This window comes from Teleopsis dalmanni, chromosome 2 (genome assembly GCF_002237135.1).
Source record: "Teleopsis dalmanni isolate 2A chromosome 2, ASM223713v2, whole genome shotgun sequence".
NCBI lineage: Eukaryota > Metazoa > Arthropoda > Insecta > Diptera > Diopsidae > Teleopsis > Teleopsis dalmanni.
Genome location: NC_051847.1, coordinates 182,221,169 through 182,236,817, shown reverse-complemented (window position 1 = coordinate 182,236,817; position 15,649 = coordinate 182,221,169). Strand labels below are relative to the sequence as shown.

The 15,649-nt window shown below is 27.3% G+C and overlaps 2 protein-coding genes across 2 annotated transcripts in view; one reads left to right on the top strand and one right to left on the bottom strand.

Annotated features, from left to right (window-relative positions):
* LOC119676320 (forkhead box protein O-like) overlaps window positions 1–15,649 on the top strand; it is a 297,012-nt gene that overhangs the window by 259,592 nt on the left and 21,771 nt on the right. The window lies entirely within an intron of this gene.
* Window positions 9,752–15,258, bottom strand: LOC119679755 (forkhead box protein O; the record flags this gene model as incomplete). Its single annotated transcript, XM_038092285.1, is given in 6 exon segments — window positions 9,752–10,248; window positions 10,332–10,450; window positions 11,879–12,083; window positions 12,156–12,318; window positions 12,567–12,791; window positions 14,966–15,258. Coding segments are annotated over 6 exon segments (1,341 nt in total), but the record flags the coding sequence as incomplete, so codon positions are not given.

The following is a 15,649-nucleotide window of genomic DNA, read 5'->3' as shown; positions in this document are numbered from 1 at the left end:
GCGGTTGGAAGCCGCATTCTTACTTAACCCATGGCAACTCAAGCTCATTTTGATTGAATTATTCAGCAAGTTGGGAAGAAAATTTAAGCATCACACGCCACATCAAATAAATGAAGCCAACTTCATGACAAACTTTCTTTTTTATTAGTGATTCAATTTATTTCTTTTTATTTTATGGGATTTTTTTCCTCCTATCCTTGCTCCGAATAGGAATTTGTGTTTGACACTTTGTTGCGCGTAAAATACGCAAACACACAGCACATTTTTCGCATCATAAAGCAACGTGTATGCGGAAAGTCGGTGTCATCATCAACTTGCCTCTCTCCGGTTGGGACAATGGGAATACTAACAAAAAAAAAAATTAACTACAAAAAAAGTTTTAATTCATAGAAAAAAATTTGTAGCAAATTCTGGTGACGTTAGGACGCGTCATTGGTTGCCAAAGTTTTCAGGTTTAAAAAAAATTTTTTTTTCACATTTCAGTTGTAAGTTGGCGTTAAGGCCATTTTACCAGGTTTGCCTGGCTGCCAAGCGCTACTAACAGAAATTTTTATTATATTTTTTTTTTTAAACATTTTGTATTTTTTTTTTCCAGAAACTTTTTTTCAATTAATTGCCGCCAATGCTATTTTTTTTCCTTCGAATTCCTTTTAACATTTTCATTTCTATATTTTATATTTCAGTCAGGTGGTGTGATTGCTGTTAAGTGTGCCTCGGGGGCGCAGTGTGACATGTGCTTTGTGGTTTCCTTGAAATTATGCCAACAACTGTCAAATGAATTGCCTCCTCCATCCTCCACCCACCTGCGAGAGCGTTAACAACGCGTTATTGTGTCATTTGGTAACCGCGATTTTTGTTCTCAAAAAAAACTTTTCATATATATTAATTTTATTTTATTCTTGTTCTTTTTTTTTTTCTTTTTGTTTTGCGATTTGATAAGCCGTAAACTGGCGATTCTGCGGAAAAGGCAATTTTCTTCCTTGTTGCGGTCCTTACACGGGTAACATTTTTCAGCGAATTTTTCGGTGGCACTTGCGGCAATTTAATTTTATTATGGGAGCTATTTTGCGGTTGGGTTCTAAGCAGATGTCAGTTTTTATTAACTGCCTTGGAGACATACCAGGAATTGTTCAACACTTGAAAGCGATGAATGAAAGAATGATTATTGGTATGTGTAAAAAAAATATATATCAATTTTAAATATGCACATTTGAGGTTAAGTTTGGTTAACGTTTTTTAAAATATGTAATTTATAATTTTATTAAAGAAATTGTGGAGAAAAAACTTTCCTTTGCCTACATGAAAACTTAAAATGATTTTATTTACACATACTTATATGTTTTAAAGTTTCAAATTGATTAAAACTTTAAGAAGAGTACGTTCTAAAAAGTACTAGTTATAAATTAATTTAAGTACAAAAAAATTGTTATTCTTTAGAAGGGTTCGAATAGAAATGAAAAGACAACAACGAAAATTTTAGTTAATTTATTGAAATTTAGTTGACCATATAACGCTTCTAGTGTTGCTAAATACTCCTCATTAGTGGTCTTAGGAAATATTCGAATTTTTTAATTAGTTTATAGTTTGTATATAATTTGTTTGGACTATAAGTGTCAGGAAATACCTATATAATCTACTATTTAATTTTATTTTCATAATTTAATAACAAAATAGCTAATATTTTTGCTTAGCATAAAGGTACATAGTGAAGAAAAGTCTTACGCACAGAAATTTTCTTGGGAAAACATCATTTTCGAAAATCTAAATAAAACTTTTAAGTCTTCGATAATTTAATATAGTCATTTATGTAGTCCGTATATATTTTTATGGACTGCAAGTATATAATTTTAAACTCATAAATTATTAAAAATTTCTAAAGACGTTTGATTTTAAATATCGAAATAGCCAATATTAAACCAAAAAGTTTATTGTTGTAAATTTTTCTTTACTATAAAATCTTTTAATATTTTTTAATGATTTTGATGAAAGCTCCAACGAAATTTTTTTTTTTTTAATTTAAATTTATATTACTTCTGTCAAATAATATATTGATATTTTGCAATTTTTTGATAAATAAGATTTATAAAGTCATGATAATTTACAATTTAGGTAGTTCTCCCTGTGAAGACATGAAAAAATAGGTGTAATAATGTCAGTAATATTTGCAAAATTATAAAAGATCTTAAAAATCTAGCATTCCGTACCATATATTAACTGAAAACAGATTGATTTTTAAGATATACAATAAATATAATAAGATGAAATGAGGAAATAAAGAAAAGTGGAGAAATGAGAAAATAATAAGTGTAACAAACTGTAGTCAACCCTTTTAACAGTCAATAAATTTAACCACTTTGATATAGAGCGAGAGCTCAAGTCGTTAAGAAAAGTTTTAATATATGAAAAAAATTATACTTATAACATAGTCATAAAAAACAGCCTCGCACTATATATATATTTTACGAGTATATAATAAATGTATTTGTCAACAACGTCAGAATTAATGAAACCATTGAAGACTTGACTCGAAACTAAGATGATAAAACATAAAAAGGAAGACGGCATTATTCTCAAATAGATCTGTAAGTTTTCTCTGCGTAATATGCCAATAACATTCATTAAATTACTTTTTCTATATTTCAATCCTAAAGGACTTGTATATAAAATCAAATATTTATTGACAACATTTATAAAAAGACTTATTAGAAAAAGTGACTTTGTAGAGACACAGTAATATAATGTTTCTAGTTTTCGTACAGTTTAGTCAAGTTTTACGATAGAACTGTTTAATAGCTTTTGAAACCATTGAAAAGATGAAGAAACCAACATATGTACAACATGTTTTTTACATACGCACACTATCAAATACAATTCATATATACGAATATTACACCTCTATAATACGTATAGTCTGATCTCAATCAAAAAACTAATCTACCATTATTAATTTTTAAAAACCAATCCATTGTCTTTTTACAAATGTAACAAATATGAATTTGATGAACAACGTAATGAACATTTAGAAATGTTCATGCTTATTCTAAGAAAAGAGAATACAGTTGGTAAAAAATTCTAGCTCATAAAGTACTATAATACAACAGTGAACGAGTTGATAAGGGATTGAAAATCAATATATATTGAAATTGAAACATCAGAACAATATACGAAGTAGAACGCAGGTTAAATTTAGTACATATTTACACATATATATTAAAGTTTTTTTATAAATATGTAATCATTATTAAGCTCAAAATTAAGCACTTTTAAAAGTTCAATTTATTTTTTAACTTTTTTAATATTTCAAAATTGATTACTGACATATTTAATGCTTAATTTATGTTTTTACAGTTTATAAATCTATTATTAACATAATTTAGAAATAAGATATTATACTGAAATTCAATGAACTTTACTAAAATTCTGAGAAATGCCTTCAAAAATTTGCATAAAATCAATTTATGAGAATTTTAATAAAAAAAAAATAATAATAAATTTTATTTTAATAATCTTCGTAGATATTTACTGAATTATTCTTAAATACTTAAGATAAGTGAAGTAACAATGCAGAATAAAAAATTTAAATAATGTAATTCAAATAATTCACTTAAATGAAAAAGTTTAAAAGTTTTGAGCGAATTTTTATTGGTCGCATGATTTACGTCACAAACTTTTCACTTTTATACTTCCAACATCTTTCAAGCTCTATTCTAATTGTTGGATTACAGCCCCAAAGACAAATTCAATTTATTTTGACCAACATTAAAGGGGAAAAAAAATTGTTGAAAAAAGAACAGAAAATTGTTGAAAAAAAAATTGTTGGAAAAAAAGAAAAAAAAATTGTTGAAAAAAAAATTAAAGAAAACTTTTTCAAAGCAAAAATGTGCACTGACAGTTCGTAAAAGTTGCCAAGGAAAAGTCAAAGAAAATTACGAGTGAAATCTTTACCACCAGCAGCAGATAACTGACCAAAAAAAGAAGAAATCTGTAGGAATTAAGCACAAATTGAGCAAAAAATCTTGGAAGCAAAAAATCAGTGTCCGTTAAAATTGTTTGTCGTAAACTAATTTAAACAGAAAAAGGAAAGTCGGAAAGCAGAAGTGAAGAATTCTGCATAATTTACACTCAAACCTGACCGAATACACGCCAACGACGACATTGCAATGCGGTCAAAGCGAAACTTCTGTTGCTGCGACCGCTCGAAGGATATTTCTTCATTCCTTTAAGCAAAATTCCTATGAAATAGGAAGTTCAAGTAAGTCTTAGAGAAATCCAAACCTTTTTTGCTACTCATCATCAACAGTTCGAAATTAGCTTTTGCTTTAAAACTTTTAACATTTTTTACTTCATAAAGAAAAATGTCGACATTCAGTTTTTTCTGCTCCAATGGACGATTCCGTAAATTAGCTGCAAATACGCTTCGCTCTTTAATGCTCCATTTGTTCTTAGTTGCGTCAGGTAAGCGCGAGGACGCATTCGCCCTAAGGACATAATTAATTTTTCAGTAACTTTGCTTACTCACTGACTGCTTACTGCAGTCAGTACTGTTTTTTTAAAGTTACTAAGAGGGGTGGAGTGGACATGGACACATATTTTGTTACAACATTAAAATCACTTAATTTGTTTAGCTGAGCTGTTCTAAACATTTTTTATTTTTTTTTTTTTTGTTAGATAAGTAATTGCTCACCCCCACTTTACCTTACCGGTGCAGACAAGCATCACGTGAGAATACAGAAGTTCCAAGCCTAGGCATTTCAGCTTTGTGGAAATGCTTAGGTTTTTTTATAGCCCTCAGCGAATATTTTAAAAATTACTTGGCAATTACATCAATGTCAGTCATTGAAAGGTTGGTTGTGGATTGAAGGGAGGGGTTGGAATATTACGCCATTAATTCTCAATAAGCAAATTTATTCATTTTCATTTAAGGACGACAAATTGATTTAATTTTATATAATTTCCGTTGGACTTGAATGTGTAGTTAAATGTAATGGAAAGTGCGCTTTTAACAAGCTAATAATGATCCTCATTTAAGTATTTGACATAATGAAGATTATCGATGAATGTTTAAATTATAGTATGAGATTCAAATTAATAGTCATTTTGTAAGTGCTATATGAGTATTAAAATAGCTCTATTTCAAGCCCCAAGTCATTTTGACAATGAATGGCGATATAGTTTACCAAATTCTCGAGATATCGTAGTTTAAAGGTTTTGAATTTCTACACTGAATACGCCTACACACGCCATCTAGTAGGAGTTCGTATATGTAGTTTTTGAATTGATTAGGGCTACTTTATACAGAAAGTCATGGGCTCGTCAAATGTGGTTTTATTGTTGCTTTTAATATTAATTAAAAAATTAAGTATAAAAGTTTCTTTGATTAAAAGTTGGTAATGGTAGCGGTCATCGGTTTTCAGTGTCTCGTTACGTTGATCAGAACACTTTGGCTCAGTAGTGAATCTCAGACTTTGAGCTTAAACGGAGCAAATATAATTAGACAAAAAACTATTTTCTAAAATTCCAAAAAATAAATATTTTTTATTTTAAAATGTAGATTCCAACAAGAAATATCAAAATTGTACTAAAAGTACGAAATTGATCATTGTGATCATTGTGCTCAAAACGTACTCGGATTTTGTAAATAAAACAGACAAATTTAAATTTTATTCCAAATTTATTTTATCTCCTTCAAAATATGCTCCTTCTGAAGCGATCACATATGCGAACGCTTAATCCAATCTTCCATACACTTTTCGTAGGCCCGTGAAGGTATGGCTTTTAGTTCCTTCAGCGAATTCTCTTTTACCGATTTAATCGACTCAAAACGCTTACCACGAAGGGGCAATTTGAGTTTCGGAAGCAGGAAAAAGTCGCACGGATCCAGATCTGGCGAATATGGTGCCTGAGCGATGACAGTAATGCCTTGTTTGGTTAAAAAATAGCGCACAAGAATTTTCCATAGCTAACATATATGCACTTGAGATAATCTCACATTAACAGCTGCTGTAAACAAACTAATTGACAAATGGCGTTCAAATTTGTACCATATGTCAAGAAAGGGTGTACCAACATAACAAAAAAATATTTTAAAAAAGGTCTATTACTTAAGGAGTAGTTAACAAACAACAAAATCCGGATACTTTTTGAGCAGAAGGTATGTTGTTATTGCAGCTTATAATGGGAATAGTGTGTTTGTACAGACTAATCTGTAATCTGTAGACTAATCTGTGACTAATCTATTATATTATATTATATATTATATAATAAATATATATAAAATATATATTCTTATATATATATTTAACATAAAAATCAACATCAAAAATCAAAATCAAAGAAAAATAATAAATCCAACTTAGCTTTTCACACTCATAGCAAAATTATAGATTTTATATAATATGGATATAATTGTTAAACACTAAGGACCCAAGATCACGATAGGTCTTTTATTCTTTTTAATATTTTTTAGATAGCTATGTTACATTCGTTACTATTTGTATCTACATGTTTTTATAATAGTTCTTTGAAATTTGTTGTCTGAAGCAGGGTTTTGTAATGAAGAGATAAAACATAGCCAACAACATATCCAATAGGGGATTCCAATACAGAAAAAGAGTAAAAATTATGATTCATTGAAAAACATTTGTTAATTATTTTTGCTCGTAAAGTGGTAGAAAGGCATACAAATTCACACAAGATGCTCAATACATCCTTTGAGGCATGGAGTAAATATCACTAGTAAAGATGAGTGATAAGCTCAGGCTTGTAATAAAAAGTAAGTAAAATTAATTTTCGTAATTACTTAGATAATTTTATGAGAATCATGATTAACTGCAAGTACATATATTATTTATGTTTTCTCTCTAATAAGCCAAAAGTCATTGAAATTAACATTTTAATAGTACGAAGCCAGATATTAATTTTTATAGAAATTCAACTTAATTCAAGTATATTTCCAAATTAAAGGAAATATAATATAATGTGGAAAAAAAAATTATTAATAATAAAAATGAAATAAAATCAAATAGAGCCGCGTTCTTGAAAATCGCTGCTAAGAAGTTATTATGATAATTGTACGCGTGTAATTGCCTCAAGTTTTTTTTCTTCTCAAATGCTTGATTCCTTTTATTATTTTTATTGTCGAAATCTGTGATTTTATATTTCAACAGGAAATAAAAGATTCATTGGGCTTTATTCCTGCTCATTTGGTACACGATTTTTAAGTTGTCGTCTTCGCTGCCCTATTGTGATTTTTTTATGATTTTCCTTGTTTTCTGCTGATTTTTCGCGGTAAGAATATTTATATTTATAAGGAAAACTAAGGTTTTGTATATAAACATGAGGCTTTGTGCAAAGTAAGGAGAGGGAACACCAGTGTGGGTGTGTGTCTGAGGAAACTAAGCAACTTTTAAAGGGACATTTTATGATACGATTGAAATTGGCAGCAGCAGGATGTATGGAGCCAAGAAGTTACCCAGCTACCCTGCATTTATTTAGGCAGTAAAATTACGAAGCGGCAAACGGATGTCACATTTTGTATTTTATATGTATCACCGCCTTTGGGGGGGTTGTAAGTTAATTTTTTTTTTTATAAAATTAATTTTTTGTATAGAAATTCATTCATATTCATAAATTTTCACTGTAAAATTGCTTTATTAACATAAATTATGCATAAACGTCACTTAGAATATCTTTTAAAATGATTAAAATTGAAAACAACTTAAGAAGCTGTAGACTATGGAACTTAGTCTATGGAAAGAAGAAGAAGAAGTTACATATCATATTTGTGCATATCTTTAAAGATTAAATCAGCTTTTAATGTAAAAATTTAAAGTAAATCTTAAAGATTTATTTTTTTAGTAAGAATTTTTTATCTAAAAGCTCTACGTAAAAGTTCTACAAGATATTGTAAGAAACTCGTATTATTTTATTATTTACAAAAGATATACTTTTTTAAAATACTTAAATGAACACATCTAATACTGAAAGCAATCATTTAAATAGAAAGGTTGAACTGTACTAATTGTTTTTGTACTAGTCGCACCGTCAGTAAGGATTTCTCTAACTTAAATATATAGCAGAGCTAATAGCTTTTATGGTAAATGAATACAAAACACAGTACTTATTACCAATACAGCAAAATGCTTGGGCTTGGAAACAATATCACTGCTGAAAATTTTATGAAAGACTTTGCTTACCTGCAAATCGGTGTAAACGCAAAAAATGATGCTAGTCTAGGGACTCAACACAAAATTTTACTTGCCAATAGACGATACTAAGGACTAAGGAGGCAATTGAAAAAAGCAGTCTCTTCTCACTAAACGTTACATTACACAGTGAGAAAATCTTACTCTATAAGCCTTTTGTCATATCTTTCCTTCTGTATAATGTCTGCTTGGACAAAAACTAATAGTTATAGTTATTGATATTATGTGTATTCGAAAGAAAATTATTTCAAAAGATCTATAGTTCCATATACCTTGCCAACTAGTATTAAATTAGATAGAAAGAATACCTTCATTGTTCCTCTTTTCTATCTACATATAACCTTTCCTATCCTACTTTGTTTTGCAATGTCTTGACAATTTTTTATGTGCTTCTTTTTAAGTCGGTCTTTGGTTACAATAATAACAACACGATCTAAATTTACATATTAAACATATATACCAATTTAGCGGATTTGCTAAAATGAAAACGTTGCACATAGGTATAGATGAAAATAGATAATCTAGAAAGATCTTTGACTCATACCAGCTGATTGGAAAAGCTGTAGAGAACATTCGGTGTAACGACTAAGAGAGAAATTATTTGCAAACATGCAGTACTACCAAGTGGTAATAGCAAACCGCTAATCGAGTTGGCGGTTTAGCACGCGGCTAAAGATGCCACAAGTCCGTAAAATGAACATGAATATATCGATTTATCATAATATTTATATTATATTAATAATCGAAAATTCAAAGCGATTAGGAGTCCATTCCAGCCGCAGTTGTAGAGAGGACGATGAAAGTGGGCCACATTTGCTTTGTTTTTGTCCAGCGCATGTGCAGCGCCATTTCTACGCGCTTCGTTTTTTGAAGATCTTTGCTACTGGAAGACCTCCCATTTTACGCTTTATCAAAATTTCAAGTTGGTTTCTAAAACTGAGGTTTTCTTTATACTTTAACAGAATGCGCCAGTAGGCCTAAGTGAATTCTTTGGATCGCTGGCATACCTAATCTAATATTCAAGATTTATATGGTAGTTAACAATCTCCACTAAATCGTACCTTAACGATAATATTCTTTAAAAATAAATATTTTAAATTTATTGTAATAAATAATTACTGAGATTACAACTTATTTATAATTTCATACTATATACTATATATACTTACTATATAAAATCGTTGATTCCAAGTTGACTTTAATTGTTGTTGTTGGTATGCTTATAGCTTTATAATTATTGTTGTAGTTGTAGAATTTTTAATTAAATTATATTAATTATTCTGCCATTGTCTTAAGGTTATGTTGTCTGTTGTTGCTAAATATCTATTTTTTTTGTATTTCAACACTCAAAGCAATAAACAATTGACCATCATATTTCTTATTGTTTGTTGTTGTAAATATTTCCTAACTAAATATATATATATATATATATATTATTGGTTTTTATTATTTTTTTTTTTGCCATTTTATAAAAATGTTGCAGCTTTATAAAAATTACTGTTGCTGTTGTTGTTGTTGTTCCTGCTGTTGCTGTTGCTATTGCTATTGCTGTTGCTGTTATTTTCATAAAATAAATAACTCTGCTGCAAAATATTTCATTCATACAATATATACATAATTTTGCCTTTAGTCCTGTAGTTCATTTGAAACACTTAACTATCTGCTACATAATTTACTTGAACTCTTTTGCTATTTGCTATGTACGATTTCAATGGACCCAGGAGGGTGGAGTTACTACACTGGGTTGCGAATATTGCACTCGTGTATTAAGATTTGTTGTTTGGGTTTGAGTTGGCAGATCCAGCGCTGATGCCAATGTTGCATTATTATTGTTGAGCATTGGTTGTAATTGTACTTGTTGATTCTGTTGCTGCATTTGTTGTTGCTGCTGCTGTTGTAGTTGCGCTTGTAATTGATTGAGTTGTTGCTGCTGTTGTATTGAAAGAACATCACTATCGCAGTTATTACTGCTGCCATTACCATCTGCAGTTAATGGAATATTTATATCAAGATGACCATCAATGCTCATTTCTTGTTTTATTAGCTGTCAAGGTAAATAATAAATACAAAAAAAAAACATTTTAAGTTAATATAAAAATAATTTGTTTTATAATGAGTTAAGCTTACTTCTTCAATATTGCACTCCAGACCCCCATGAAAATTATCAATATTAAAATCATCAATTTGTGGTTGATTATTCAGTGCTTCCATGCATTGTCCTATTAATGTTGATGCACAATCGTCATCTATACAAAGACACATTAAAATATTTTGAGATATTACATAAAAATGCATATGTTAGTTATTATATTTTTGATGAAACCTTAAAGTGTTTTAAATAGGATGGATTACTAGTATTTTAAAATTAATATTAATTGGCACGACTTATAAAAAATAATGGATGTTAAAAAAACATAAAGCCAACCTTCCATTACAATTTTTTATAGGTAATTGTGTTTATACCTACGAATAAATAAGCGGTGCTATATAAAGAAATTATTAGGTTAAAACCAAGCTTATTATCACTTTCATATAATCTTATAATCATATAAAAACAGGTTCAAGAAAAATAGAGTAGAATCTTCCATTAATTTCAACACTTTCAATTAAAAGCTTAGTGTTAAAAAAATAAATGGGTGATAAGGAGAGCAGGGGAAAAAGGAACTGTATGTTTCGAGTTGCTTTCAAGTTTATATGAGAGTCGTAGTCTCATATAAACTATAGACCCTAGCATTTAAGAATATATTTTGAGCCTACGTCATATATAGTTTTGGATATCATCTAATAAGAAGACGATATTATTTTTTAAAAAGAAAGCCTGTTGGAAAACGTATTAATATTCAATGACACAGGAACACTTGTACTATTCAATACAGCTGCATATCAACTTTAGAGCATACATCTGTTTTTGTGTGCAAATGTATGAGAAATCTACGTAAAAAAAAACACAAGACTATAATACGATACTTGAAGTACTATTTAAAGATGATGTAACCCAAGTAAACAAAAACATGAATATACAACATAGTTTTCAAGAATAGTTTGGTCTACATCCTGGGACCAGATTTTAGAGACGACTAAATGCCCTTTACTTCATTTAAAAAAGACTGAAAAGGAAATGTTATGCATTTCCAAGAGTAGTGCGGTCTACATTCCGAGAACACCCTGGTTTTAGAGATACCAAATGCTCTTAACCTCTCTTAATAAATACTAGAACAATAAGTATGTGTTGCCAAGAGTAGTTCAATAAATCCGTAAGCTGTTCGTCTTTACAGATAAAGAAATAGTGTACACAACTCAACAAAGAATAGAATAGCAGGTGAGTATTTTCAAGAGCAATTCAGTCTATATTAACCTCTCTCAACAAAGTCTAGCAAGTTTATATTTGAACCTGTTTATTTACTGTCCAAAGATGAGCATTTGCATTTGACGCCTTGGTATCACTAAACAATTGATGAGTCATATCCATGCTTTTGACAAATATTTACAGATGTGATTATTAATTTCATATAATTTGTTCTAACATACTATATATAGGAATTACTCATTAAATTTATTAAAGAAACTGACCCCAATTGAATTCATCTTATTATTAGTTTAAACTAATAAATTTAAATAAATAAATTAAATAAGTCACTACGTATAATGACAACAATCGATGACTTAGTACTTACTTTCTAATTTTATGTGTATTGTTTGCGTTTGTGTTGGTTGTTGCTGCCGTTGTTGTTGTACCATTAAAATGGTGCCATTATCAGTCGTTACACCGGTAGCAACATCTAACACAACATTACTATATGTATTTAAAGAATCCGATGAAGGTTCACTATTAGGATACGCGGGTGACATAGTTGTTGTAACAGAATTTGGTGAAAGGCCCTGTAAGCATAAAAAATATAAATAAAATTAATTAAAACTTATAATAATAATTATGTAAAGCTTATAACCAACCTCTCGTGAATTATGCATGCAAGAGCATGTAAGTGAGCGATGCAGTAAACATTGTTGTGCCTGTAAACCATATCCTTGTTGTACGGGTCCATTCAAACCATAAACCTGTGGAGCTTGGTATGGTGGTGGTGGTTGTGTGGGTATGCCTGAGGCAGTGCTAAACCTACTCCAACCGTATGATCGTTTGGTTTAAAGAAAAAAAATTAAAAAAAATTCAATTTATTTATCTGTCGCATAAAGAATCAACAGTAGCCAAACTAGATACATGCTACACAAGCTACAAACATGCAAACATATTTTTCATTTTTACTTTAAAGTTTTATAATATTAAATTATTTAAAATTAAATATCACAAAAATAGAAATTAAAAATATACAAAACATAAGACAACATAAAATTATAAAAACTGACCCTGGCATCAAATCCTTTTGCAAAGTCAACTCCTCCGCCATGGAACCGGCCAATTGATCCAATGTGCTGGCTTGTGCTGGCGACATAGTTGAATTTTGATAATCAGCGGGATAACCCCAGTCGGGCTCATAGCCCAGTAGTGCAGGTATTGGACTAAGTCGTCCACAGGAACTTGCATTTGATGACGCGCGTTGACGGAAATCCGGTGATAATTGAAAACCACCACTTGAGTTAAAAATAAAAATTTAATTTTGTAAAAATAAATAAATTAATAAAATTATAAAAAATATGAATTTAAATAAAAATTTTATAAAATTATATAAGTTTAAAACTTAGAATGATAAATTTAATTTAAAATGTTTTTTTAATTATTTAAAAAGTACTTAGCGTGAATTCATAAAAGTTATTAGGCACATAGTTTTCAGTAGATATCTATATTATCTTGTTAGTAAGAATAACGTGTCATTAGCAGAAACTAACTATCATGCTGAACTACTTAAACATTCCAAACCAATTTCTCAAAGTTGTTAATAAATATCGGTGCATTTAAAAAAACATATTTTTAATTTTTGTTTAATTTACTATATTAAATTAATAATAACAAACTATATGTTTCTATATTGTATGGCAAGATAAATTATTTTTTTAAAGCAAATTAATTTAATACTATATAACTTGTTTTAATGTTGTAATTATTTTAAATTATTATTAGTTTTTTTAATAATTATATTTTATATCTTTTAATTATTTATATATTATTTATTCATTAATTTGACATAGTTAATTAATTCTTCTATATATAAAACGATGTACAATACTATTACATTTTCATATGTCAATAATTTTTGTAAATTTTATAGTTATTAAAAAATTATTGTAAAATAATTATTAAACAATTATTAAAATAAAAATTGTTTTGATTTTTTAAGGTTGTTTAAAGATTCGATTAAATGGGAAATAAATTTGTTAAGAGGTACTTTATTTTCTGGTATTAGAAAAAATATATGTATATAAAACACACTCAAATTTCATATATCATTTTTTACTATTTTATTTATTTATTTATTTTTATCTGAATTTTATCTAATTTAATTAATATGATTTTTTCAGTCAATTTAAAGTAAAATATTTGTTTTTGATTCACTTTCTTTAATTCCATCTAATTTTTAATTACTTGTTATTATTTTTTATAAAATCTTATTATTATTTTTTATAATTTCTTCTTATTATTTTTTATTTCTTACTATTTCTATTTTCCTAATATTCGTCAAATTTATTTTAATAAATTATGTTTCATATATTTTATTTACTTTTTTATTACTATTACTTTTTTTTTAATATTTTGTTTTTGATTTGGTATTTTTCGCAGTTTTTTATTATTTTATATATTTTTTTCTTTACTTATGTTTATTAATTTAACTTTTTATTATTAATATATTATATATTAACTTTATTATTATTATATTTATTTTGCTCATTTTTAATGAGCATATTTAATCTCCTTTATTTACTTAATTATTATTATTTATTTACTTACTTACTTATCTTATTCATTTTATATTGATTATTAATGTTATTTAATTATTTATTATAAGTAAATAAGTTTATTTATTTATTTTAAAATGAAATCATATTTTATTATTTTTAATAAATTTTATTTATTTATTTTCAAATTATTTATATTTATATTTATATTTATATTTATATTTATATTTATATTTATATTTATATTTATATTTATATTTATATTTATATTTATAATTATTATATTTATATTTATATTTATGATTATATTTATATTTATAATTAATTTATATTTATATTTAATTTATATTTAATTATATTAATTTAATATTTATATTTATATTTATATTTTATATTTATATTATATTTATATTTATATTTAATATTTATATTTTATTTAAATTAAATTTATATTATTTTAAATATTTATATTTAATTTTATATTTATATTTATATTTATATATAATTATATTAATATTATATTATATTTTATAATTTATATTATATTTATATTATATTTATATTATATTTATATTATATTTATATTATATTTATATTATATTTATATTATATTTATATTATATTTATATTATACTACACATTTATATTTATATTTATATTTATATTTATATTTATATTTATATTTATATTTATATTTATATTTATATTTATATTTATATTAATATTTATATTTATTTATTGTTTTTTCTAAATTATTTTATTCTATGTTTTAAACTATATAAATATTTTTTTTTTGTATTTAATATATTATATAAACATTTTGTTTTTGTATACCAAAAAATTGTATTTTAAAGCCAAACTATGTAAAACGAATATGCAGAACTACTACAAGTTACCAACAATTTAATAGTTACCTGTGTAGAGGACTTTCCGGAAAATGATCTAAGCCTTCGCTAACACTACTGCTTGGCGATGGTGTAGCATCATTTAAGCCTGTAACACCGGCCTGCCTCAAAGCCTCAACACGTTTCTTGGCACGTCCCCGACGCTTCTCATAACGCGATGTTTCCATTGATGCCGCACGACGTCTTACAGACTTGCCTGGCTTTGCATCAGGATTCAACATCCACCAGGACGATTTTCCAGTGCCTTCATTCTGTACTCGCATAAAACGATTGTGCAAGGATAAATTGTGTCGTATTGAATTCTGAAAAAAAAGAAAGAACAATTTAGTAAAAGTAAGAAAATAAATAATATTTAAATTTAAGTTAAAATAATCAATATTAAATTCTTTAAAAAGAATATACTTGTGACAATGTCATAAACTTCATAAAAACGGAAACTACTTCCGCTGTGTAAAGAAACAAAAGTCTGGAGAAAAAGTACAGATATCAAATCGACATCAATTGTCACACAATCATTTTCTTTAACCATTTTTGCTAAATTTGCAATTTTTACCCTTTTTTCCATGTACAGATTTGAGCAGTATTACCACTGAGAATCCATTTTGGCTTACCATATTTTTGTATCTCAACGCTGATACAACACAAATGGTAAGCAATATTTTAAGCTTTTTGTGAACTTCATAAGAAAGCAAT